The 25354-nt window shown below is 40.2% G+C and overlaps 1 protein-coding gene across 3 annotated transcripts in view; it reads left to right on the top strand.

Annotated features, from left to right (window-relative positions):
• Positions 1-25354, top strand: part of PCSK5 (proprotein convertase subtilisin/kexin type 5) — a 313374-nt gene that overhangs the window by 103350 nt on the left and 184670 nt on the right. For all 3 annotated transcript variants that reach the window (XM_060300834.1, XM_030876984.2, XM_060300835.1), the window contains 2 exons: positions 16382-16525; positions 20357-20433. In XM_060300834.1, the coding sequence (XP_060156817.1) occupies positions 16382-16525; positions 20357-20433 (221 nt within the window). The remainder of the gene's footprint in view (positions 1-16381; positions 16526-20356; positions 20434-25354) is intronic.

Below are 25354 nucleotides of genomic sequence, written 5' to 3'. Positions count from 1 at the left end.
TCCTCTTTATCCCCTGCTCGCCCTCTCGCTAGTCAACGTATATTTGGGAGCTTAGATGTCATTTTCTCTCGGAAGTGCTCTCAGCCTTCCCACGCTTCCCCCTGACTGGTTTCCATGTTCCCACAGTACCCTGAGAACCCCTGTTATAATACTTGTGTTTTTGTAAAAAAAAAAAAAAAATTTTTAATAAAAATTCCTTGTGTGTCCGTCACACAGACTGGAGTTCAAGGACTTGAGCACAGTGACATTGCTCTGGCCAGTATAATAGCCAGAATATAGTAAGTGCTTGATAAAACTGTTTTAATGCCAGGAGGATAGATTGAAAGCCTAAAACTAGGTTAGAAAGATTAAAAGTAGTGGAGCAGAGCCAATGGCCTGAACTGCAAGGTGCTGTGAAAATGGAAGGAAGCAGGAGAGAAGGATATGTGGTTTCAGACCCAGATTTCCAGAACCTGACTCGGTTTTTGCATCTGAGTAATTTAAGAATGGTTAGAACTGTGGCACATGCAATGGGCCATACATGTAAAGGCAAGCTTGATCTTAGTGTCTCAGAAATACCCAGTAAGTTTCAGAGACTGATTACCCTTTAGCAACATGGCTGGGTAATATAGCTGGAGCCAATTCTGCAAACACTAAGACAAGACATGTAGAGATTCCTTTAAGGAAACAAGATTGTTTTTGTTGGCTTATTGGTTTTACTTTGTTAAATGTTTTTAGGACTGAAAGTTTCTAATTCAAAATGTGTTAGGGTTGGAAAGATTCAAAGAGGATCACAAAATTTACAAATGAGAGAAATGTGGTCCACTAAACTAAATTCATAGATCATCCAGTTACCCTTTGGCTGCTCTGTGAAATTCCTTTTCTTTTAAAAGACTAATATTTTAAAGAGAAACTTTAACTTCACAGCAAAATGGAGGAGAAGGTACAGAGATTTCCCGTATACCACCTACTCCAACACATACACAGCCTCCCTCAGTATCAATATCTACCTCCAGAGTGGTCCATTTGTCACAGCTGATGAACCTACATTGACACATCATACACCCTAGATGTATAGTTCACATTAGGGTCCACTCTTACTGTTGTACATTCTGTGGGTTTGGACACATGTACAATGACGTGTATTCATCATTCTAGTTTCATACAGAGCATTTCCACTGCCCTAAAAATTCTTTGTGCTCTGCCTATCTGATCCTCAATCCCTGGCAACCACTTATCTTTTTACTTTCTCCATAGTTTTGGCTTTTCCAGAATGTCATATAGTTGGAATCATACAGTGTTTGGCCTTTTCAGATTGGCTTCTTTTACTTAGTCATATGCATTTAAGGTTCCTCCATGTCTTCTCCTGGCTTGTTAGAGCGTTGCTTTTTAGTACTGAAGAATATTTCATTTTCTGTGGCACCACAGTTTATTTATCCACCTACTGAAGGGCACCTTGATTGCTTCCAAGTTTTGGCAGTTATGAACAAAGCTGCTATAGATATCCCTTTGCAGGATTTTGTGTGGACATAAATTTTCAACTCCTTTGGGTAAATGCCAAGGAGCACAATTGCTGGATTGTATGGTTAAGAGTATTGTTTAGTTTTGTAAGAAACTGCCAAGCAATCTTCCAAAGTGACTGAACCATTTTTTTTTTTTTATTCCCACCAGCAATGAATGAGAGTTCCTGTTGCTTCACATCCTCACCAACATTTGGTGGTGTCAGTGTTCTGGATTTTGGCCATTCTAATAGGTGTTTAAATCTACATTTCTCTGCTGACATATGATTTGGAACATCTTTTCATATGCTTATTTACCTTCTGTATATCATCTTCTCCAGTGAGGTGTCTGTTAAGGTCACTGGCCCATTTTTTAATTGGGTTATTTTCTTATTGTTGAGTTTAAGAGTACTTTGTACATTTTGGATAACATTCCTTTATCTTTTGCAAATATTTTCTCCCATTCTGTGGCTTGTCCTCTCATTCTCTTGACATTGTCTTTCACAGAGCAGAAGTTTTAAATTTTAACGAGGTCTAGCTTTTCAGTTACTTCTTTCATGCATTATGTCTTCAGTGTCATATCTAAAAAGTCATCACCATACCCAAGATCATCTAGGTTTTCTCCTATGTTATCTTCTAGAAGTTTTTTTAGTCTTGCATTTTATATTTAGGTCCATGAGCTATTTTGAGTTAATTCTTGTGGAAGGTGGAAGGTCTATGTCCAAATTCTTTTTTTTTTTTTTTTGCATGTGGATGTCCACTTGCTACAGCACCATTTGTTGAAGGGACTATCTTAGGTCCATTATATTGCCTTTGCTCCTTTGTCAAAGATCTGTTGACTATACTGCCTCAATTTTTTGATGCTCAACTATGAGTAGAATTTTAGGAACTGGATTTATTCTCGTTATCCTCTATTTGAGTATATTTTGTACAACAGCCTTTCTTCTAATATTTTCTATTTTCTGATGTTTCTTTGGTATTAAGTGGGACATCCTTAAAATTTTGTAAGTGAGAAATGATCTTCTGTCAAAATTATATTATGGTAGATGTGATCCGTTCTAACAAAGTTGGAATACTGGTATAAATACATAGGAGTAAAACATGGTGATTCATAGGAGGTCATTTGACCGATGTGCCAGAAAATAACTGGACACTGTTCTCTTCTCCTACACCCCATCCCTGATCTCCAACCACCAGCTGAGACCCCCAGCCACAAATGTAAAATATTCAAATCATTCTAGCTATCCTTACAAGGATGAATTGCCCTTTCAAGTTTGCCTAACCTATCTCTCCAGATAATGAAGAGAATCATCATCTCATTATTTTGTAGTAATCTATTTCACCTTTTTTTTTTTAAAACCAAGGTCATCTTCTGTAAACTGTTAGGAACACTGATGCCTCCTATGAATGTGGAGGCATCCATTTGTTACATATTTTATCTTCTTCAACCTTCATAACAATTCTCTGCATTCAAACTACAAATCAGATTTCAAGAATTTAGGTAACTAGACAAAGTCATACAACTGGCAGGTAGCAGAGGTGGAATTTAACCTTTCCTCTGCCTGATTCACCTAGCTAGTATCCCTTACTTGCTATGCTGAGTTTGGTGGTGTTGAAACGTACTGGGCTTCCTTGGAAATTCTGGAAAGTTCATAAATTGAATAATCATTCTTGGATAAATGTACATTGGATCTATTTTGGCCAGGGATATCTTTTTTTTTTAATGTGTGTGATAACAAAGGTTTTGAAGTCCATCAAAGTGGCCCATAAATATAGTAGTAAATGTCTGAACAAAGGTTTTGAAGTCCATCAAAGTGGCCCATAAATATAGTAGTAAATGTCTGAGAACTTCCCTAGCTTAATTTAGATCTTCTAAAATCTGTGAAGGCATCTTCAGTTTTGGGGTCACAAAATCTCTACTTCATAGATCCCAAGGAGAGCCCATCAGCTTATGGGCTCACAAAAGCTCAAAGTCCTCTTGCTTCAGGTAGCCCTGAGAACGAAAGGTTAAAAAAGATCTTCTCCAAAGAATTGCAAGAGAGAGTAACACTACTGTCTGAAACTGCAAAGGAGAGAACTAATCCTAGGTACTTCCCAGTGGTTCCCAAGTGTGGTTGACCCTTGAATAGCACAGGTTTGAACTGCACCAGTTTACTTATATGTGGAATTTTTTTCAGTAGTAAATACTATAGTACTACACAATTCGCGGTTGGTTGAATCTGTGATGGGGAAAGGCAGATACAGAGGAACCATGCATACAAGTGGCCAGCTATCAGTTATACGTGGATTTTCAACTGCGTGGAGGGTCAGCGCCTCTAACCCCTGCATGGTTCAGCTGTACTGAGAAGCAGATGGCAGACCTATGGGAAGTGATGACTTCATCAGAAATGGAGCAGGACCAACAATGGTGTGAGCTGTTCCCGGTGGTGTGCTGGGTGACCTTCCAACAGCTCGTGAAAGCTTACTGTTACACATTCAGGAATTCTGCAAGCATGGTAGCTTAAAACTGGCCATGATGTGAGTATTTACACCATGGAAATTGGCAAACACTAGAAATAAGAGATTTTCTTTTCAAAGAACTGATTTACCAGCACGTTATTGGCTCTTCAGTAAAGAAGTGAGCTCCCTGTTATTGAAACTGTTCAAATAGAAACTGATGATTTGCTAAAAGATGTGTTGCAGTAAGTGGAATAAGGAAACATTAGAAGGCCTCTAAAGTCTTACCCAACTAGGTTCCGCCTTGTCACTTGAATGTACTGATCACAGTGCTAAGACCAGTGAGATTTCTATTATTTGAATTTCTTTACTGGAGCTATACTGTCCAACATCCACTCCTAATCTGCTCCTTATCTGAGTCTGCAGTGTTTTGCCCTCCCCTGAGCCCTTTTTGTTTCAACTTTTAACAGAAGAGTTTCCATAGACCATAGGGCTGCTTGGTTTTGAATCCTAATTCTACTATTGACCAGCTGTTTGACCTTTGGAAGGTTAGCTAGGCTAAGTCTCATGTTCTTTAGCTGTTAAAAGCAAATTATAAAAGTACCTCTCTCCAGTAGTTGTTCTGACTCTTAAATGAAGCTAGTTCATATAAAGGGATTAGTACAATTCTTGGCCATACTAAGAATCTCCTACATGTCAGTTCTATGTCCACTTAAGAGGGTAATGATTCTATTTTTTTCCCATTTCTTAGAGCTTTTTGACTCCAAATTTTACAAAAAATTCCAAGCGTATTTTTACACTTAGCTAACTAGATATGTTTCTGAATTTGTCTATAAAACAGATTTTTAAATTTTTATTTTTATTTTATTTATTTTTATTGAAGTATAGTTGACTTACAACGTTATGTTAGTTTCTGGTATACAGAATATATATAAATTATTTTTCAGATTCTTTTCGATTATAGGTTATTACAAGATATTGCATATTGTTCCCTGTGCTATGCAGTAGGACCTTGTGGTTTAGTTTACATAAAGTAGTGTAGGGAGAACCTTCAAGGTGGTGGAATGGTAAGACGTGGAGATCACCTTCATCCCCACAAATACATCAAAAATACATCTACATGTGGAACGACTCCTACAGAACACCTACTGATTGCTGGCAGAAGACCTCAGACTTCCCAAAAGGCAAGAAACTCCCCACGTACCTGGGTAGAGCAAAAGAAAAAAAAAAAAAAAAACACAGACAAAAGAATAGGGACAGGACCTGCACCTCTGGGAGGGAGCTGTGAAGGGGGAAAAGCTTCCACACACTAAGAAGCCCCTTCACTGGTGGAGACGGGGGGTGGCGTGGGGGAAGCTTCAGAGCCACAGAGGAGAGTGCAGCAACAGGGGTGCAGAGGGCAAAGCGGAGAGATTCCCGCACAGAGGATTGGTGTCGACCAGCACTCACCAGCCTGAGAGGCTTGTCTGCTCACCCGCTGGCCGGAGTGGGTGGGGGCTGGCAGCTGAGGCTCCGGCTTCGGAGGTCAGATCCCAGGGAGAGGACTGGGGTTAGCTGTGGGAAGACTGCCTGAAGGGGGCTAGTGCGCCACAGCTAGCCGGGACCTGCCTAAGAGGCAAGAGACCATTGTTTTTGGGTGCACAAGGAGAGGGGATTCAGAGCACCACCTTAACAAGCTCCAGAGACAGGTGTGAGTCGCGGCTATCAGCGGACACCAGAGTTGTGCATGAAACACTAACGCTGCTGCTGCAGCCACCAAGAAGCCTGTGTGAGAGCACAGGTCACTATCCACTCCCCTCTGGGAGCCTGTGCAGCACGCCACTGCCAGGGTCCCGTTATCCACAGAAAAGTTCCCTGGGAGAACACATGGTGTGCCTCAGGCTATTGCAACATCACACCAACCTCTGCCCCTGCAGGCTCGCCCTGCATTCGTATCCCTCCCTCCCCCTGGCCTGAGCTACAGCCCCCTCAGGCGACCTACATGCAGAGGCAGGGCCAAATCCAAAGGTGAACCACAGGAGCTGTGTGAACAAAGAAGAGAAAGGGAAATTTCTCGCAGCAGCATCAGGAGCAGTGGATTAAATCTCCACAATCAACTTGATGTACCCTGCATCTGTGGAATACCTGAATAGACAGCAAATCATCCCAAAATTGAGATGGTGGATTTAGAAGCAACTGTAGACTTGGGGTTTTCTTTCTGCATCTAATTTGTTTCTAGTTTATGTTTATCTTAATTTAGTATTTAGAGCTTATTATCATTGGTAGATTTGTTTATTGATTTGGTTGCTCCCTTTTTTTGTATATATATATATATTTTTTTCTCTTTTTGTGAGTGTGTATGTGTATGCTTCTTTGTGTGATTTTGTCTGTATAGCTTTGCTTTTACCATTTGTCCTAGGGTTCTGTCTGTTGCTTTTTTTTTCCTAGTATAGTTTTAGCACTTGTTATCATTGGTGGATTTGTTTATTGGTTTGGTTGCTCTCTTCTTTCTCTTTTTATTTATTACTTTTTTATTTTTAATAATTAAAAATTTATTTTAATAACTTTATTTTATTTATTTATTTATTTTTCTTTCTTTCCTTTTTTTTCTCCCTTTTCTTCTGAGCTGTGTGGCTGAGAGGATCTTGGTACTCTGGCCAGGTGTCAGGCCTGAGCCTCTTAGGTGAGAGAGCCGAGTTCAGGACATTGCTCCACCAGAGACCACCCAGCCCCACGTAATATCAAATGGCAAAAGCTCTCCCAGAGATCTCCATCTCAAAGCTAAGACCCAGCTCCACACAACGATCAGCAAGCTACAATGCTGGACACACCATGGCAAACAACTAGCGAGACAGGAACACAACACCACCCATTAGCAGAGAGGCTGCCTAAAATCATAATAAGTTCACAGACACCCCAAAACACACCACCGGATGCGGTCCTGCCCACCAAAAAGACAAGATCCAGCCTCATCCACCAGAACACAGGCACCAGCCCATCCACCAGGAAGCATACACAACCCACTGAACAAAGCTAACCCACTGGCTGCAGACACCAAAAACAATGAGAACTACAAACCTACAGCCTGCAAAAAGGAGACCCCAAATGCAGTAAGTTAAGCAAAATGAGAAGACAGAGAAATACACAGCAGCTGAAGGAGCAAAGTAAAAACCCACCCAACCAAACAAATGAAGAGGAAATAGGCAGTCTACCTGAAAAAGAATTCAGAATAATGATAGTAAAGATGATCCAAAATCTTGGAAATAAAATGCAGAAAATACAAGAAACATTTAACAGGACCTAGAAGAACTAAGGAGCAAACAACCAATGATGAACAACACAATGAATGAAATTGAAAATTCTCTAGAAGGAATCAATAGCAGAATAACTGAGGAAGAAGAACGGATAAGTGACCTGGAAGATAAAATAGTAGAAATAACTACCACAGAGCAGAATAAAGAAAAATGAATGAAAAGAATTGAGGACAGTCTCAGAGACCTCTGGGAAAACATTAAACACACCAACATTCGAATTATAGGGGTCCCAGAAGAAGAAGAGAAAAAGAAAGGGACTGAGAAAATATTTGAAGAGATTATAGTTGAAAACTTCACTAATATGGGAAAGGAAATAGTCAATCAAGTCCAGGAAGTGCAGAGAGTCCCATACAGGATAAATCTAAGGAGAAACAGGCCAAGACACATATCAATCAAATTATGAAAAATTAAATGCAAAGAAAAAATATTAAAAGCAGCAAGGGAAAAGCAACAACTAACATACAAGGGAATCCCCATAAGGTTAACAGCTGGTTTCTCAGCAGAAACTCTGCAAACCAAAAGGTTGTAGCAGGACATATTTAAAGTAATGAAAGCGAAAAACCTACAACCAAGATTACTCTACCCAGTAAGGATCTCATTCAAATTCGACGGAGAAATTAAAACCTTTACAGACAAGCAAAAGTTAAGAGAATTCAGCACCACCAAACCATCTTTACAACAAATGCTAAAGGAACTTCTCTAGGCAGGAAACACAAGAGAAGGAAAAGACCTACAATACCAAACCCAAAACAATTAAGAAAATGGTATTAGGAACATACATATCGATAAGTACCTTAAATGTAAATGGATTAAATGCTCCAACCAAAAGACATAGACTGGCTGAATGGATACAAAAGCAAGACCCACATATATGCTGTCTACAAGAGACGCACTTCAGACTTAGGGACACATACAGACTGAAAGTGAGGGGATGGAAAAAGATACTACATGCAAATGGAAATCAAAAGAAAGCTGGAGTAGCAATTCTCATATCAGACAAAATAGACTTTAAAATAAACACTATTACAAGAGACAAAGAAGGACACTGCATAATGATCAAGGGATCAATCCAAGAAGAAGATATAACAATTGTAAATATTTATGCACCCAGTATAGGAGCACCTCAATACATAAGGCAAATGCTAACAGCAATAAAAGGGGAACTCAGCAGTAACACGATACTAGATATCAATTACAGGAAAAAAACAGAAAAAAATACAAACACATGGAGACTAAACAGTACACTATGAAATAACCAAGAGATCACTGAAGAAATCAAAGAGGAAATCAGAAAATACCTAGAAACAAATGACAATGAAAATACCACAACCCAAAACCTATGGGAGGCAGCAAAAGCAGTTCTAAGAGGGAAGTTTATAGCAATACAATCCTACCTCAAGAAACAAGAAAAATCTCAAATAAACAACCTAACCTTACACCTAAAGCAATTAGAGAAAGAAGAACAGAAAAACCCCAAAGTTAGCAGGAAAGAAATCATAAAGATCAGATCAGAAACAAGTAAAAAGAAATGAAGGAAACAATAGCAAAGATCAATAAAACTAAAAGCTGGTTCTTTGAGAAGATAACCAAAATTGGTAAACCATTAGCCAGACTCATCAAGAAAAAAGGGAGAAGACTCAAATCAATAGAATTCGAAATTTAAAAAGGAGAAGTAACAACTGACACTGCAGAAATACAAAGGATCATGAGATGTTACTACAAGCAACTATATGCCAATACAACAGACAACCTTGAAGAAATGGACAAATTCTTAGAAAAGCACAACCTTCCGAGACTGAACCAGGAAGAAGTAGAAATATAAACAGACTAATCACAAGCACTGAAATTGTGACTGTGATTAAAAATCTTCCAACAGGGCTTCCCTGGTGGCGCAGTGGTTGACAGTCTGCCTGCCGATGCAGGGGACATGGGTTCGTGCCCCGGTCCGGGAAGATCCCACATGCCACAGAGCGGCTAGGCCCGTGAGCCTGTGCTCCGCAATGGGAGAGCCCACAACAGTGAGAGGCCCGTGTACCGCAAAAAAAAAAACTTCCAGCAAACAAAAGCCCAGGACCAGATGGCTTCACAGGCAAATTCTATCAAACATTTAGAGAAGAGCTAACACCTATCCTTCTCAAACTCTTCCAAAATATAGCAGAGGGAGGAACATTCCCAAACTCATGCTACGAGGCCACCATCACCCTGATACCAAAACCAGACAAAGATGTCACAAAGAAAGAAAGCTACAGGCCAACATCACTGATGAACAAAGATGCAAAAATCCTCAACAAAATACTAGCAAACAGAATCCAACAGCAGATTAAAAGGATCATACACCATGATCAAGTGGGGCTTATCCCAGGAATGCAAGGATTCTTCTAGGATTCTTCAATATATGCAAATCAATCAATGTGATAAACCAAATTAACAAACTGAAGGAGAAAAACCATATGATCGTCTCAATAGGTGCAGGAAAAGCTTTCGACAAAATTCAACACCCACTTATAATAAAAACCTTCCAGAAAGTAGGCATAGAGGGAACTTACCTCAACATAATAAAGGCCATATTTGACAAATCCATAGCCAACATCGTTCTCAATGGTGAAAAACTGAAACCATTTCCTCTAATATCAGGAACAAGACAAGGTTGTCCACTGTCACCACTGTTATTCAACATAGTGTTGGAAGTTTTAGCCACAGCAATCAGAGAAGAAAAAGAAATAAAAGGAATCCGAATCAGAAAAGAAGTAGTAAAGCTGTCACTGTTTGCAGATGACATGATACTATACATAGAGAATCCTAAAGATGCTACCAGAAAACTACTAGAGCTAATAAACAAATCTGGTAAAGTAGCAGGATACAAAATTAATGCACAGAAATCTCTTGTATTCCTATACACTAATGATGAAAAATCTGAAAGAGAAACTAAGGAAACACTCCTATTTACCACTGCAACAAAACGAATAAAATACCTGGAATATACCTACTTAAGGAGTCAAAAGACCTGTATGCAGAAAACTATTAGACACTGATGAAAGAAATTAAAGATGATACAAACAGATGGAAAGATATACCATATTCTTGGATTGGAAGATTCAACACTGTGAAAATGACTATACTACCCAAAGCAATCTACATATTCAATGTAATCCCTATCAAATTACCAATGGCATTTTTCACAGAAGTAGAACAAAAATTTCACAATTTGTAATGGAAACTGAAACTATCCCGAATAGCCAAAGCGATCTTGAGAAAGAAAAACGGAGCTAGAGAAATCAGGCTCCCTGACTTCAGACTATACTACAAAGCTACAGTAATCAAGACAGTATGGTACTAGCACAAAACCAGAAATATAGATAAATGGAACATGATAGAAAGTCCAGCGATAAACCCACGCACATATGGTTACCTTATCTTTGATAAAGGAGGCAAGAATGTAAAATGGAGAAAAACAGCCTCTTCCATAAGTGGTGCTGGGAAAACTGGACAGCTACATTTAAAAGAATGAAATTAGGGACTTCCTTGGTGGCACAGTGGTTAAGAATCCACCTGTCAGTGCAGAGGACATGGGTTCAAGCCCTCATCCAGGAAGATCCCACATGCTACGGAGCAACTAAGCCCTTGCGCCACAGCTACTGAGCCAGTGTGCCTAAGCCCGTGCTCCGCAACAAGAGAAGCCACCGCGATGAGAAGCCCATGCACCGCAACAAAGTGTAGCCCCCACTCTCCACAACTAGAGAAAGCCTGCATGCATCAATGAACACCCAGCACAGCCAAAAGTAAATAAATAAATAAATGTATTTTTAAAAATGAATGAAATTAGAACACTCCCTAACACCATAGCCAAAAATAAACTCGAAATGGATTAAAGACCCTAATGTGAGGCAAGACACTATAAAACCCTTAGAGGAAAACATAGGCAGAACACTCTATGACATAAATCACAGCAAGATCCTTTCTGGCCCACCTCCTAGAGAAATGGAAATAAAAACAAAAATAAACAAATGGGACCTAATGAAACTTAAAAGCTTTTGCACAGAAAAGGAAACCATAAACAAGACGAAAAGAATTTTCTCCCATCAGAATGGGAGAAAATATTTGCAGATGAAGCAACTGACAAAGGATTAATCTCCAAAGTATACAAGCAGCTCATGCAGCTCAATATCAAGAAAACAAACAATCCAAAAATGGTTAGAATACCTAAGTAGGCATTCCTCCAAAGAAGATATACAGATTGCCAACAAACATATGAAAGGATGCTCAACATCACTAATCATTAGAGAAATGCAAATCAAAACTACAATGAGGTATCACCTTACAGCAGTCAGAGTGGCCATCATCAAAAAATCTACAAATGCTGGAGCGGGTGTGGAGAAAAGGGAACCCTCTTGCACTGTTGGTGGGAATGTAAATTGATACAGCCACTATGGAGAACAGTATGGTGGTTCCTTAAAAAACTAAAAGTACAACTACCATATAACCCTGCAATCCCACTACTGGGCATATAACCCTGAGAAAACTGTAATTCAGAAAGAGTCATGTACCACCACGTACATTGCAGCTCTATTTACAATAGCCAGGACATGGAAGCAACCTAAGTGTCCATCTACAGATGAATGGATAAAGATGTGGCACATACATACAATGGGATATCTCAGCCATGAAAAGAAATGAAATTGAGTTATTTGTAGTGAGTTGGATGAACCTAGAGACTGTCATACAGAGTGAAGTCAGAAAAAGAAATACTGTATGCTAACAGATATGTATGGAATCTAAAACAAAACAAAAAAAAGGTTCTGAAGAACCTAGGGGCAGGACAGGAATAAAGACGCAGATGTAGAGAATGCACTTGAGGACCCGGGGGGGGGGAAGGGTAAGCTGGGACGAAGTGAAAGAGTGGCATGGACATATATACACTCCCAAATGTAAAATAGATAGCTAGTGGGAAGCAGCTGCATAGCACAGGGAGATCAGTTCCATGCTTTGTGTCCAACTAGAGGGGTCTCATAGGGGAGGTGGAAGGGAGATGCAAGAGGGAGGAGATATGGGAATGTAGCTGTATATATAGCTGATTCACTTAGTTATACAGCAGCAACTAACACACCATTGTAAAGCAGTTATACTCCAATAAAGATGTTTAAAAAAAAGAGAAGTGTGTATCTGTTAATCCCAAGCTCCTAATTTATCCCTGTCCTGCCTCCCCCCTTTAGTAACCATAAGTTTGTTTTCTAAGTCTTTGAGTCTGTTTCTTAAAACAGATTTTTTGTGTATTTAATTCTGCTTTCTTATTAATGTTGTAGAGTCAGAGATGCAGTCCTATGAACCACTTTATCAATGGAAATGAGCAACAGATGTTTTCAATGTTAGCAGACTATTGGCAGCATATAAATTGGCAGTTCATTGGAGACCTTAAGAACCTGGAAAAGTTTAAAAATAATGACACTGAGGGTTCCGACCCACCCCCTAGTCTGAAGAAAATGGTGGTGAGAGCATAACAAAGGTGTTTATTTTGGGTATAAACTGTTCTTTCATTTAGCAAACATTGTGATATGTTTATAAAGACACAAGAGAAGTAGACACACCCAGAGTGGTTTATAAGCAAAAGAGCTCATAACCCTGGTATGGAAGAGGCCTTTTCTAGAACTCACAGGATAATCTCTCTAAAATTTCATTCCTGAAAAGAATAAAAGTTTTTATTGATAAGGAAATGAGAGACCTAGGTAGTAACCATTGTTTCTATAGATATTTGCTATTTTGTGTCCTTTCTAAATAGTTTGTCATCTGTGCATAGACCATTATTGAAATACAGGACATTATTCAGAGCTGAAGGTGCCGATATTTACTCTAAATATTTGTCTTACATATACAGTGGACGTATTTGGTTTTCATCAGCTTTAAGTATGCCGGAAATTTCTGACTGGCCCCTTTTGTGAATACCAGCCTCGGGACTATATGGGGTAACACAATTCCAGAAACTAGTCTTCAGAGATCTGTGCCAGAGCAGGAATTAACCTGGAGGCTGAGGATGAGGAAATCATGGCTAATATGTGTTCCTTTTGCCTTTGGGTAATGCTGTAACATAGATTGCTGTCAAGTAAATAGAGCCTAGTTTAAAGAGCATTTTGATCAGGCAGTGAAGGAAATGACTAATTCCTTTTCATTTGGGCTGCATTGACTGGCGTCAGTATTTTCTGTAGTTTTTGCTCTTTGGTTGCCTTGAGCTTATGAAACAAGTCTGGACTACTTGAAATGGGTATTAAGAATCTAAAGATAGGGTCCTCGTTTAAGGGTCCACTGATCTTATTACTCATTTTCCAGAAACACCCCTGGCTCTGATCATCTTTTTTTTTTTTTTCTTTGACGTTTTAGCTACCTGATATATTAGATTATCCAAATGAAAGTATCAATTGGATATTTCCCCTCCTTCCCCTTCTACCAATACCATGTTGGCAGATGGAAAGAAAAAAAGTGGTTCAAAAATATTTAATGGTGAAGTCAGATTCAACAGAAGCAGAGGTGGAAGAAAGCAACCTAACTGCTCCACTTTGAACACACATGTTTTCCATACACGGTGGGTTTTCTTCAACTTTCATAATTACAATTTCAGGCAGCATCCCTCCACTCCAGGACAGTTATCCACGTGTGGGTGACCCATTTCCTGTGCATTTCCTTCCTCCCACCCACCTCTTGGCCACATTAATGCTACTTTGTGTCACAAACGATACCACAGGTGGCCAGAGCAGGTTTTGAAAAAGAAAAGAGTGAAATGGAAACCTGTGAGGGTTGCTTTGTGTTAAATTAAAATATTTGGTGAGGAGAGGCCCAAACTCTTGGCTAGAATGAGACTTCCGAAAAACATGGGCATTTTGTAAATCTACACTGTTTCTTTCATGATCTGTTAACCAAGCATTAGCTGGTTAGATATCTCTGACGAGGTTGGAGGAGCAAGCATTTGGCAGATGTGAACTTGGATATAAAGTGGAGAATATGCCCTCCCTTCTGGTGTGTAATCGATAAGCCAATGTTGACTGAAATCCTAGATCAGACTTGGTTTAATGCATAGTCTTCTAGAGGCTTACAAAGGAGACAGAATTCACACACAAGATTCAACACTCAACCACAGTTCAGCAGAATTCAGTAAGTTGGGGTTGGACTGTGTAAAACAGAATGTGTGTTGGGTGTGTGGTGTGTCGTGTGGTGTGTGTGTGTGTCTGTGTCTGTCTCTCTTCATTCCTAAGTTCAGGGAAGGGGAAGAGCTAGCCAAGTGGGAGGCAGTAGGTCCTGAGCTGTGCTCCAAAAACTGGGGGAGAGAGGGGAGAGTGGAATTGGATCAGTGTAGTAATAGATGGCGGTGCAGGGCCTCAAGTGCCGGAAAGAAGTCAAGAAAGTGACAGAAAGTTACAAATGTTCATAAAATATATAAGCCCCTACTTTCAATGAAATTGATATTATCTGTGATGAAAACTGGGTACACCATTTGTTAGAATGAATCCATAAAACTACTCAAGTGTGTTTATGATGTTCGACAGAGGTATTAGAGGTATCTGCCACTAGTTAGCATTTGATTTTGAGGGGTAAAGTTTGGAAAGAGGTGAGCTTCCATTTAGGTTGTACTTAAAATAAAAGTCAAGTCATGGCTGCAAAGCCTGGGATGACCTGACCTCTGTTGCCCATTCTGATCTGCTACCTTTTATGCCATTTTCCTGCTCATCCACTAAGCTTCAGCTAGACCCCATCTTCTTTCTCTTTCTTCAATGCACAAATCTGTTTCTCACCTTATGGTCATTGCATTTGCTGTGTCCTCTACCACGACAAGGTCTAAGCTCTTGGGCAAGCCGGCTCTTTCTCATCAGTCATATCTCAACTCACAATTCACTTTCTCAGAAACTGGGATCTTTTCTGTCCATCCCCCCGCAGAGAGGTGTGTACTCAGACAGCTCAGCATTGACCGCCATATTACCCTCTTTAATTCCTTTAAGACATAAGGAGTGTTCTGAATCGTCTTCCTTGTTTTCTTTACCATCTGTGTTTCCCCTTTAGAGAGGTCATAAGGACAGGGACCTCATCTTCCATGTTCACTGCCATATACCCCAACATGTAGTAAGTGCTCAATAAAGTATGTGTTAGATGAGTCAGTGGCAGTGGGGTCTCCATTATGCTTAGAGCATACAGATCTCATGTTCTCTTCCCCTCTTGAAGTGCTGAACTGTTACAAAGCAGGAGGGAGATAGTGAATGTTGTGGACCTTGCGTTGCCATGGCAGTAGGCTACGGCACATCCCTTTTCCTTTGTTCCTCTGCTGAGCCTTAAGAACCTGGAAAACACCACTTAGAGGGATATTTCATAGAGATGGACTTTGAAGGGGTAATTGTGTGGGTTGGACGAATGCTAGTCAATTATATCGGGAAGAACTGCTGGTTTAATTTATTTATCGATGTGTTTGTATGTCGTAGCCATTGTGGAATGAAATCACTACACCTAATGAGCTAAGATTCGATGCCTCTTCAGCCTGCCCTTCGAAGCCCTCACACACATTTTCCTGTGCCTGTCCCCTGTCCGGACCCTGCACTCTTCTCTCCCTTCTCAAAGTAGCACTGAATAAGTCTGTTGGCTCCCTACAAATTATGAGACAACACTCATTGTTAATTTGCTGAAAGAAGTTTGAAGAAACTGTTATTTCTTCTCATTAATGGGTTTCTCACAGCAGTGGCACACCTCTGGCTGGCACTGTACAGAAGCTGCCGAGGCTGTTTTTACAGCCAGGCTTTTCTAGGTGCCTGTTTAAGAAACGATAAGGTATATGTTCTTCAGTTATCTAGTTTGGGTTTATAAATGAAATGCTACAGTGCCTTTTTATGTGTCATTAATACATGCTAACAATAAAATGGGTGCCCCCGTTATTCTGCTGTGGAGGTATACTTTATTTGTCATGTTTTTCCGAAGGTATTAGAACAGGGCAGAACTGGCAGGAGAGATTTCTGTCTTGCTTTCCTTCCCCACATCTGTCCTTCCTCCCTTCCCTTGTTGTCATGTTGGAGATCTGCGCTTCTACTTGAACAGACAATCCGCCAAATTCCTGTTAAGTTAATGCCTTGTCTTAAGAAGTAAGTGATTTTCCAGCCTCCTCACTATTTGGTAATCTGCAACGTCCAGTTCTCCCTCTTACACCTCTAGCACTGCAGTGACAACACACATCCCTGCCAGTCAGACATGAACATCGAAGGAGCCTGGAAGAGAGGCTACACGGGAAAGAACATCGTGGTCACCATCCTGGATGACGGCATTGAGAGGACCCATCCAGACCTGATGCAGAACTACGTGAGTATTTGCTGTGGTCTGAGCAGCTTCCCTCCTGGGAAACAATGGAACTCATGTTAGGATGCTCCACAAGGGGGAAAACCACTGAAAAATGCAGCCAGCGGGTACAGTAGGCTCTGCGTGTTGCTCCCATCTTATAAAGGATGCACTCTTGGAGGACAGGAAGCAGGAGGTAAGGCTATCCCGCTATCCGCTTTTGTGTGCCTTTGATGTTCTGATGACAAAATGCAGGTGATAAGGTAGCGGAAACCGGTTTCCAGCACCCTTCCCTTGTGCTGCTGACAACATCCACTCTTCTCAGCAATTCATCCATGCAGCCAGATAGCACTCCTTGTTTCCTTTATGGAGAAAGCGTGCTTAGAACCCTTCTCAAGTTATTCTGCGAGTCTCTTTCTCTCTCTGCCTCTCCCTTTTTAAACGGCAATAATGAAGAGCCTCCCAGAAGTCCTTAGGAATCAGTCAATTCCCTTGCTTAAGAAAGGACTGAGATTCCAGGACTCAGAACATAAGGTGAGCCCAAGGTCACAGAGCGAGTGAAAGGGCTGAGACTCGGTACTTCCATTGAAAACCACAGTCTTGATACCCAGTGTCCACTGGACACTGGGGTCGGTTTCTGTCCCTGGGGTCCCCTTTACCACTGTGATATTTCCTGCCTGGAAATAGGTCAATGACCCCTCCCTCTTCTACTCTCCAAATGCCTCCTTTCCATCAGCTTCTCCTCCCTAAGTTTGGTTAAAAATACCATAATTATCTCCCAATATGCCATTCTCTGCTCAAATTTGTTTCTCATGACACCTTGGTGTTCTCCCTGAAATATCTCTTTTGTTACTTAAGAGCCTGCAGTGACTCCCTCTTATCCGCAGATGCAGCTCTCTGATTTCTGTCAGGGCTCAGCAGACACTCCTGCTGGATGCCACTCACACCAGTGCCTCCTAAGCTCTTTTCTGTAGACGACTACTTCCACTAGAGCACTGGTTTATCACCGCACACCCACTAGGACTTCAGTCACTTTGACCTATGTCCCTCTCTGTTCCTTCATAACTCCTTTTAATCCCCCAACTTTGGTTGTAAGAGTTTTCCTATATTGTATTTCATGTTGTTATTGAAAAAAATGTCAGAGTTGGTGGTCTTCTCTCAGCTTACAAGTTTCCTCTCACAGCCTTGAAAATACAAGCAGCTCTGAATCATAATGAAGCCAGGAGTCATACTGATCCTTAAGGAGGAAAGTCAGGGGCCGGGGAGGGAAGCTTTGCTTCGTGTTTACGGAAGGTGCCCACAGAAAACCCTAGCTATAACTGGGAGGACCACATCCCCTCAGATTTTTCTCTTCTCTATTCTCTATTCATCATCATTAAGGGAGCAACGTCAGGAAGCCCAGCCCATCTCACGGTGCCCTGAGTTTGTGGAGAGTTCTGAGAGGGGCCTGGCCCATAGCTTCCTGTTGCACATTAACACGAAGGACTCACCATCCTCGCAGGCCTGCTGCCTTTCTCTCCTCTTTGCTCCCCGGTAACTGGTGGACACAGCAGTGGCCCATTGTCCTGGACTCACTCAGAATGGACATACTGTCCTCTTGAAGTCTGCTATTTCCCCCCCACACCCCCGTCTGTCTGTCGCCCTCTCTCTCTCTCTCTCTCCAGCATGGGAAGACATGGTTTCCCTGCACTGTGGGAATGACTCCCTGTATCTGTCTCTGTGACCATCTCTCCTCTGGCTTCTTTCTCATCTGCCGCTTCATTTTCTCATGAAACCATTTAGGTAGCGATGGCCATATATGCTCTCCAGTGTTTATTTTTCATTTGCTCAGTCTCACTTATTGCATGACACTTACTTTCTCTTAGTTTTCCTTTTGGCCCTCAAACCTGAAAAGATTCTCTTTTTATCTTTGCAAATAAAATACTTCCAAGTCACTTCCTTGACACATCAGAAACTACCACTGGCTCACACAGCCACCCATATTTCTGACCTTACGAAGACCTTCACTCAGGACCACCCAATATCACCTTATACTTTTATCAACTTTAACTGCTTTGTCTCTCAGTATTCTACCCTGTTGCCCTTTTTGTTTCAAAAATTCAGCTAAGAAACTTCACAAATCAATTTTTACAATGAAATGTTGAAACAGTTTCTCCTAAATTAGATGATTTTCCCTAAGGTTGAAAAACAGAGAGAGAGAGAGAGAAGGAACTGCAAGTTCATTTAGTTCTCATTTGTACAAGACACTTGATTGGCTGCCCTTACCCTGCCTCCAAGCACACTCAGATAAACTTGTGTCTCTTCACAGAATGGAATTTTAGAGCTAAAAAGGAACTTCAGTTCAGCCTCCTCATTTGATAGGGTAGACACTGAGGCCTGAAGACTAAAGTGAGTTAGCCCAGGTCATATAAAGAACAGAACTGTGGCTGTCCACTTCCTAGCAAAGAAGTCTTTCTTATCGTATGCAATGCAGTTTTTACAGGGTGTTCCTTCTCCGCACTGCATAGAAATGCATTTGATTAAACACAAAGAGCCTTAACCTAAACGTGATTGCATTCTTTACCTTTTTCACTTTTTTCTCCCTGGAAAGAAAGTTCTCCAGAATTCACCTGTGCAATTACCAGTACTGGCGCCCTTTTGATTCCCCTAATGTTAGAGCTGGTGAAGAGTAGAGAAAAGCACATTGGATGGGGTGGCTGGGTTCCAGTCTTAATGCCATAGGCAATTCGTTTCATGCCTTTGGCCAAGTCACGTAACTTGTCTCGGGCTTCTGTTTCCTTATAAGTGAAATTGCACAGTATTATCCTTCATGCTGTAATGACTGCTGAGGTGGGCTGCTTTGTATGTTCCTTTGTACGGGAAGCAGAGACTTATCACCTTTATATGTCACATGTGTTTTGCTTACTCCCCCCAAACATTTCAGACTCCATGTACTTTCAGTTATTTTCAGAAACAAGAGCCTTTGATAAAGACAGAAAACAAAGATAGCATTTACTTTCACTAAAACTGATAACAGAAATAAATCATCATAAAGTATCAGAAAATTCAGAACATCCTAAATTAGTTCTATCTATGGTGATATAAATTTAGATGATGGAACAATCCATTAATTTTTTTTTTTTAGTAATTTGAAGATTTTTCACAATCATTTAAAAAAGCAAACAAATAAATTCAGCTTTGGTTTCAGAGAAACTTCTGCTTCATTTTGAAACTTTGACATATAACAAAATTTTGATCATTATTTTGGTTGGGGCAAAAGACCATTTGGTGTTAGTTCGAAGTCTTGAATTGTAGACCCTTTTATAGTAGATAAAACATCTGAAACCAGACAAATATTGCCTAATAGAGGTCCCAAGATACCTGATATAATAGATTTCTAATGATGATTTTTAATTGGCTTGCCAATTATTTGTGAATGATTTCTGTCTCCAAAAATCTTTGAATTGTGATAAGGAATTTGCACACTCAAGAAATGAAGTAAGGAATACAGAGAGAGTCGGCGAAGAATAAATCACTGCCTTCTAGGTGTTCTAGCAGTACTTCGCAGAGAAAGTGGTTGTCGAGGACATCTTCAAAGCACTGGGGTGAGGAGTCAGTGCTAGATATGAGGGAGAAGTGCTGGCAAGAGTGGACTGGGCACATCTTTGGTCTGTAGAGAGTATTTCTTCACCTTCATGGGGAAAGATATGACACTGATTATTACAGAAAAAGGCATCCTGACACCACCGGACCGTGAGTGTATTATTTACTCTAATTACTCTCTTGCAGAAATGTGTTTAAGGAGGCGTGAGCCTTCAGGTGCGTGGCTAACTAATGAACGTCTGTCTCCTTTCTCTCTCTCCTCTGTGACCATAGGATGCTCTGGCGAGTTGTGACGTGAATGGGAACGACTTAGACCCCATGCCTCGTTATGACGCGAGCAACGAGAACAAGTAAGGCCCAAGTGGGGGTACCTGGTATGTGGCTGGCAGGGGGCTTTGTTTTCTGCTCTTGCGGAGGCAAGTACTTTTTTGATCCCTAATTTGCTCCAAGATAAACAAGTGTCTTTCTGCTAAAGCTTCTGGATATAAAAAGGCGTGGTCCACATAGTAAGAATGGTTACAGAGAGAACTCTGGGGAATGACTTGAGGGTGCGGTTGGGGAATATTGTTCCTCAGGTGTTCATTGGACTGTGACCCATTTGTTTAGGGACAGGGGTGCTAAAGGGAGAGGCAAAACAAAGTACCTCCCAAGAGGGTTACTTTATTCTGTTAAGTTCAACGCATTTGATTGAATGCTGTGCTTGAGGTCTCTGCCAGTGCTTTCTGATTTGCTGCTTTTTCTTTTCTCCTTTGTAGTGATTGTGTTTTTTACTAATATACCTGAAATACCTATATGGTTTGCCACATATGGAACACATTACCTTTCTTATCCTCACAGTCAAGAGCCTTAGAAACCCATGTAACCACGTTTACACTTTCCAGTTAGTACAGTAGTTTTTTTGAAAGCAAATGAAATACACATCCATTTCTTGCTTACGATGATCCGGGTATTTTTAAAAGATTAGTAGGTGTTTCTAATCTCTAGATCACATTAACTTTTTTTGCTTTTACTGCAGTTTCTCCAGGATAATGCTGTGATTTAGATACTATCATTTGAAGTTTTATTTACTTGTTTTTGTTTGGAATCACAGAAGTTAGAAAGAGAGGTGCTTTACCCATTTATTATGTACTATTTCTAGCCTGCATTTTTCTGTAGGGAAAAGTTTCTCAGCTGGTATTATTTAAGTAAGTCAGTAAGTTTAGATAAAACCAATGTGGCCTAGATAATTGTGACTGTACATGGGTTTTTCTTTTTTTTTTTTCCCCTCTTCTTACCATTTACAAAGAAGCTTCAAAAAAGTTACTGTGAAAAATATGCTGTTTTTTAATATTAATGAGTCAATATTATAAATCAAATTCAGTGGTGAAAGCATTAATATACAAATTGATGTAGATAGAATTTTCCAGAACTTTCCAAACAAAAAGAGAAAGGGACCTAAAGTAAACTGGATCATTTTCTTTCAAGCCTGGTCATTACTGTCTAGATTACACTGTTTAAAGTTACGGTCAATTTCACACAAAGGGTTATAATTTGAGTCAATGTGAGCTAATTTATTTAACCTAATTTGCAAACTAGCGTGAAACACTGAAGAAGAAACTTGAAGCTTCCATACTTAAAAGGTCACCGATAAATTTCACTCTCCAGTCCATTCTACTCTAGTGTGACACATATACTCCTAAAAATACTTGCACTCTGCAAAGTCTAAAACCATAGAGTAATAGGAAAAGCTTAGAAGCTTCATCAATGACACACAGAAAAATGATAGGGACCTATTAGAACTTATTCATGTTAACACTTTATTCGTGTTAAGTGGTTAAGAAATTTATAAAACTATAATAAATGTGGCACTTAATCATTTTTTTAATTTTTTAAATTTAAAAAAGTCCTTCTTTAAATTCTTTTTTTTTTGAATTCAGCCCTTAGCTGTGAAGGAAAAAAAAGGCTCAGACAGGTCAAGTGGATAAGGGTTAAACAGGTAGTAAGCGATGAAGAAGTTAGGAAACAAAGAATCAAACTCAAGTGGTTTGTTTATAAACTCTTGTTCTGCATATTATACACAAGGCCAGACCCTTATGGTAATGAAAAGGAAAATGGTCCAAGTATCTGTCATTTAAATGAGTTGTAACTAGAGATAATTGGTTTCAATAACAGTAAATTTGAGGGAAGAAAGGCTGAATTATTGACCAAAATATTTGGAGAATACAGAGCGCTGAGCTGACCTTTCACATCCTGTCATAAAGAAGGCTCGAGACTGCGTGCCAGTCTGATCCTTCAAAATAGTAAAGATATGATTCATAGCGAGGCTGGGTTCAAAGTCCGTTTCCATCAATTTTATGCTTAATCTGTGTCTTATCATTATGAAATTAAATTCTAACTAGTATGTTTATAATACAATTCTCTTGTGACACTGACTTCTTAAGTTGCAGTGTTCTTTTTAAATTTTTTATACAGTTTATAAAGGTTACACTCCACTTACAGTTTTTACAGAATATTGGCGATATTCCCCGTGTTGTACAATACATCCTTGTAGCCTATCTTACACCCAATAGTTTGTATCTCCCACTCCCTGACACCTGTACTGCCCCTCCTGGCACTTCATCTTGAATAAGACCTGAAATTTGCTTATGGAAGTGTGTACCCATTGCATCTACTTCTACTCACATACCTGCCACTCTGTGTGCAAGAAAAAAAAGAGGAAGAAAAAAGAGATAAAGGTGAAAACTTTGAAGAAGAACAGAGAGTAGAGAGGAAAATAACAAAATAGGCTGGGAGGAAGGGGGAAAATAAGCAGAGTGGAGGCTACCCTCCAGGATGGTTTTTGGAAGCATGGCAGCTTGCAAGTTATTCTGAAGTGGAAGGAGGGTTATCTGAGGTCAAAGAGGAAGTAACAGCACCAGATGTAGACACATGTGGACCATTGTGCTCCTAAGGTGTGCAGCTCTGTGTGTTTCGTGCATTCCTACAGTGCTCAGTGCAACTAGGTCTGTTTTCTACAGTCACCTAGAGTTTCTGGGACAAAATTGTGCATAAACAAATGCAAATTTCACATTATACTCAAATCACTCTCTAATATATCAATGTTATTGGAAGAAATGTGTGTTTTCAAGGCAAGCATGATAGTAGAACTGATTGTACCATATCTGTTGGCTAAAGTTATCCCATCAACATTTGTGTGTATAGAGAAAAGATAAACAGGGAAGCTAGAGGAAAGTCGAGATCAAGTTAACACCCACAGTATCCTTGTACAGGGTATGAAGGGACAAGAGGGGCTGTAGGTGGAAACTGAAAATGTATTGTGCCCTGTAGCCAGTTCTGTCTGAATCTACATGTGGTGACTTTTGCATCGAAACTCAGTGGTAATGGTGACTGTTCTCCAAGGGCCTATCTGTCCTGTGACTGACAGTGCTAACTGCAAAGGCTGTGTGTGAAGACAGTTCTTTGAGTGTTCGCTTTGATGGCTTTTTACAGGCTGCCTTTTAAAAACTGTATCCTTTGTGAAGATTCCTTTCCAACTTGGCAGCTCCCCAAGACTTTTGTTCGGGAAGAGTCACTACCATCCCGCTTCCCCTGGGGTATTCTAGTGTGTCCTGCTTTGACTCATTCTAAGTACTGTTCATGGTTCATTGAGTGCAGTGTGGGTTTGAGTGTTGGAGGACACAGGCATTGTTCTGGATGCGTGCTTAGTTTGCAGCCTTGACAGTGAAATGGGGCATTTTCAGAGGGGCAACACCACCACTCCAACCTCTGTTTTATGAAAATCAGCAGTCACCTGGGGCATCATGTGTCCCTTTATCTCCTATCAGTGCTGCTGCCCAATTTTTTCTTGGCCAACCACAAGCATGTATTCAGACAGTTAGGGTTAAAATATCCTCTCTGCTCATTAGACCATAATTATAAATATGATTGATGGATCTGTCTTTAAGTGTGGATCCACAGATAGTTAATTCTGTTTCAATAGAAGTCATTTGGCATCAGGAAATAAAGAGTGGTTTGTAGTTTAAGAGAGTTGACTTTTATCCTTGGTTCACCTTAATAGCTTTATGGTCTTTAGGCCTAACTATTCTGAGCTTTAGTATTTTTAAAAATGTCTAAAACGAGCATAATAATACTTGCAAAGATTAGCAATAAAATATGCAAAACACCAAGCGTAGGGCTGACTGTCTAATAGGCACTAGGTAATTATAGCTGGTATTATAATTATGTGTTCAATTCCTGTATCCAGTTCTCAAAAAATAATCAGTTAAAAATTACAATTATCTCAAAATATGTGCATATGAACATTTCACATTTCAATTAAGACTTGGAAGTCTTTGTTTATTTCCAAGGTGAGAGGTTTAGATATGTTTTCTGCTTCTTCAGGGGCTGGGAACTGTGCCTCATTTGGTCTGCAGTAAATCTGCTTTTCTTTAGTTCCAATACTCTGTCTCCCTTTAGTGGACCATGAGTCCTTGAATTTGAAGTGAGTTAGTGAGGGAGAGGAATTTCTAAACATTGCCTGAATGAAAAAGTTGAGGCATATGCTATGCAAGTACCTCCTCATTGTACAGTCTGACCAGTAGGCTTCAGAGCATATTGGAATTATTTACACCTGGGTGCGTTTGTTCATTCATTCAGCAGGTACTCATTAAGATGCTACTTTTGTGAATGGCTCTGTGCTAAATGCTTGGGGGATACAATGATGCAATAATATAGGCTACTAACTAATAGGTTGAATTAGGAGACGACTTAGTAAGAAGCCGTAACCTGAAGGGTTTTGGGTCCTATAGTTGGCTCTTCCTAACCATAGATGTGGAACCTAAGGATATGGACGGTTAACTGAACTGTGTCATTTTGTGTAAGGGACCTGAGCTTCCACGGAGTTTGGTATCTGCAGTGGGGGCCTGGAACCAATGTCCTGTGGATACTGAAGGATGACTCTACTAAGAGACAATACACCCTCAAAACTTTATGCAGATCACATCTCTCAGACTTACCTGATTACATTTCTAGCACTAAAGCTTTGGGGTGAAGAAAATCACCTCTGAAGTAAAAAAGTTATAAAAATCCTTCTCTTATCGCTTTTTCAAGTCCCCAGATGGTGGTGTGTCAAACCTAAATAACAGATGCTAAAGAAATAGCATTATTAGGGGGGACCATAAAACCTGCTCTCCCATTCCGCTCTGCCTCCATTCGTATTAACTTGTAGAATAAAGCTGACTGCATTATTCTAGGCTTAAAATAGAAAACGCCTCCCTATAAATGAAAGTCTCCTGGCATTTCATACTACTACTC

Source organism: Globicephala melas, chromosome 6 (assembly GCF_963455315.2).
Source record: "Globicephala melas chromosome 6, mGloMel1.2, whole genome shotgun sequence".
Taxonomy (NCBI): domain Eukaryota; kingdom Metazoa; phylum Chordata; class Mammalia; order Artiodactyla; family Delphinidae; genus Globicephala; species Globicephala melas.
The sequence above is the reverse complement of the archived record's forward strand: the minus strand, read 5'-3'. Positions and strand labels throughout refer to the sequence as shown.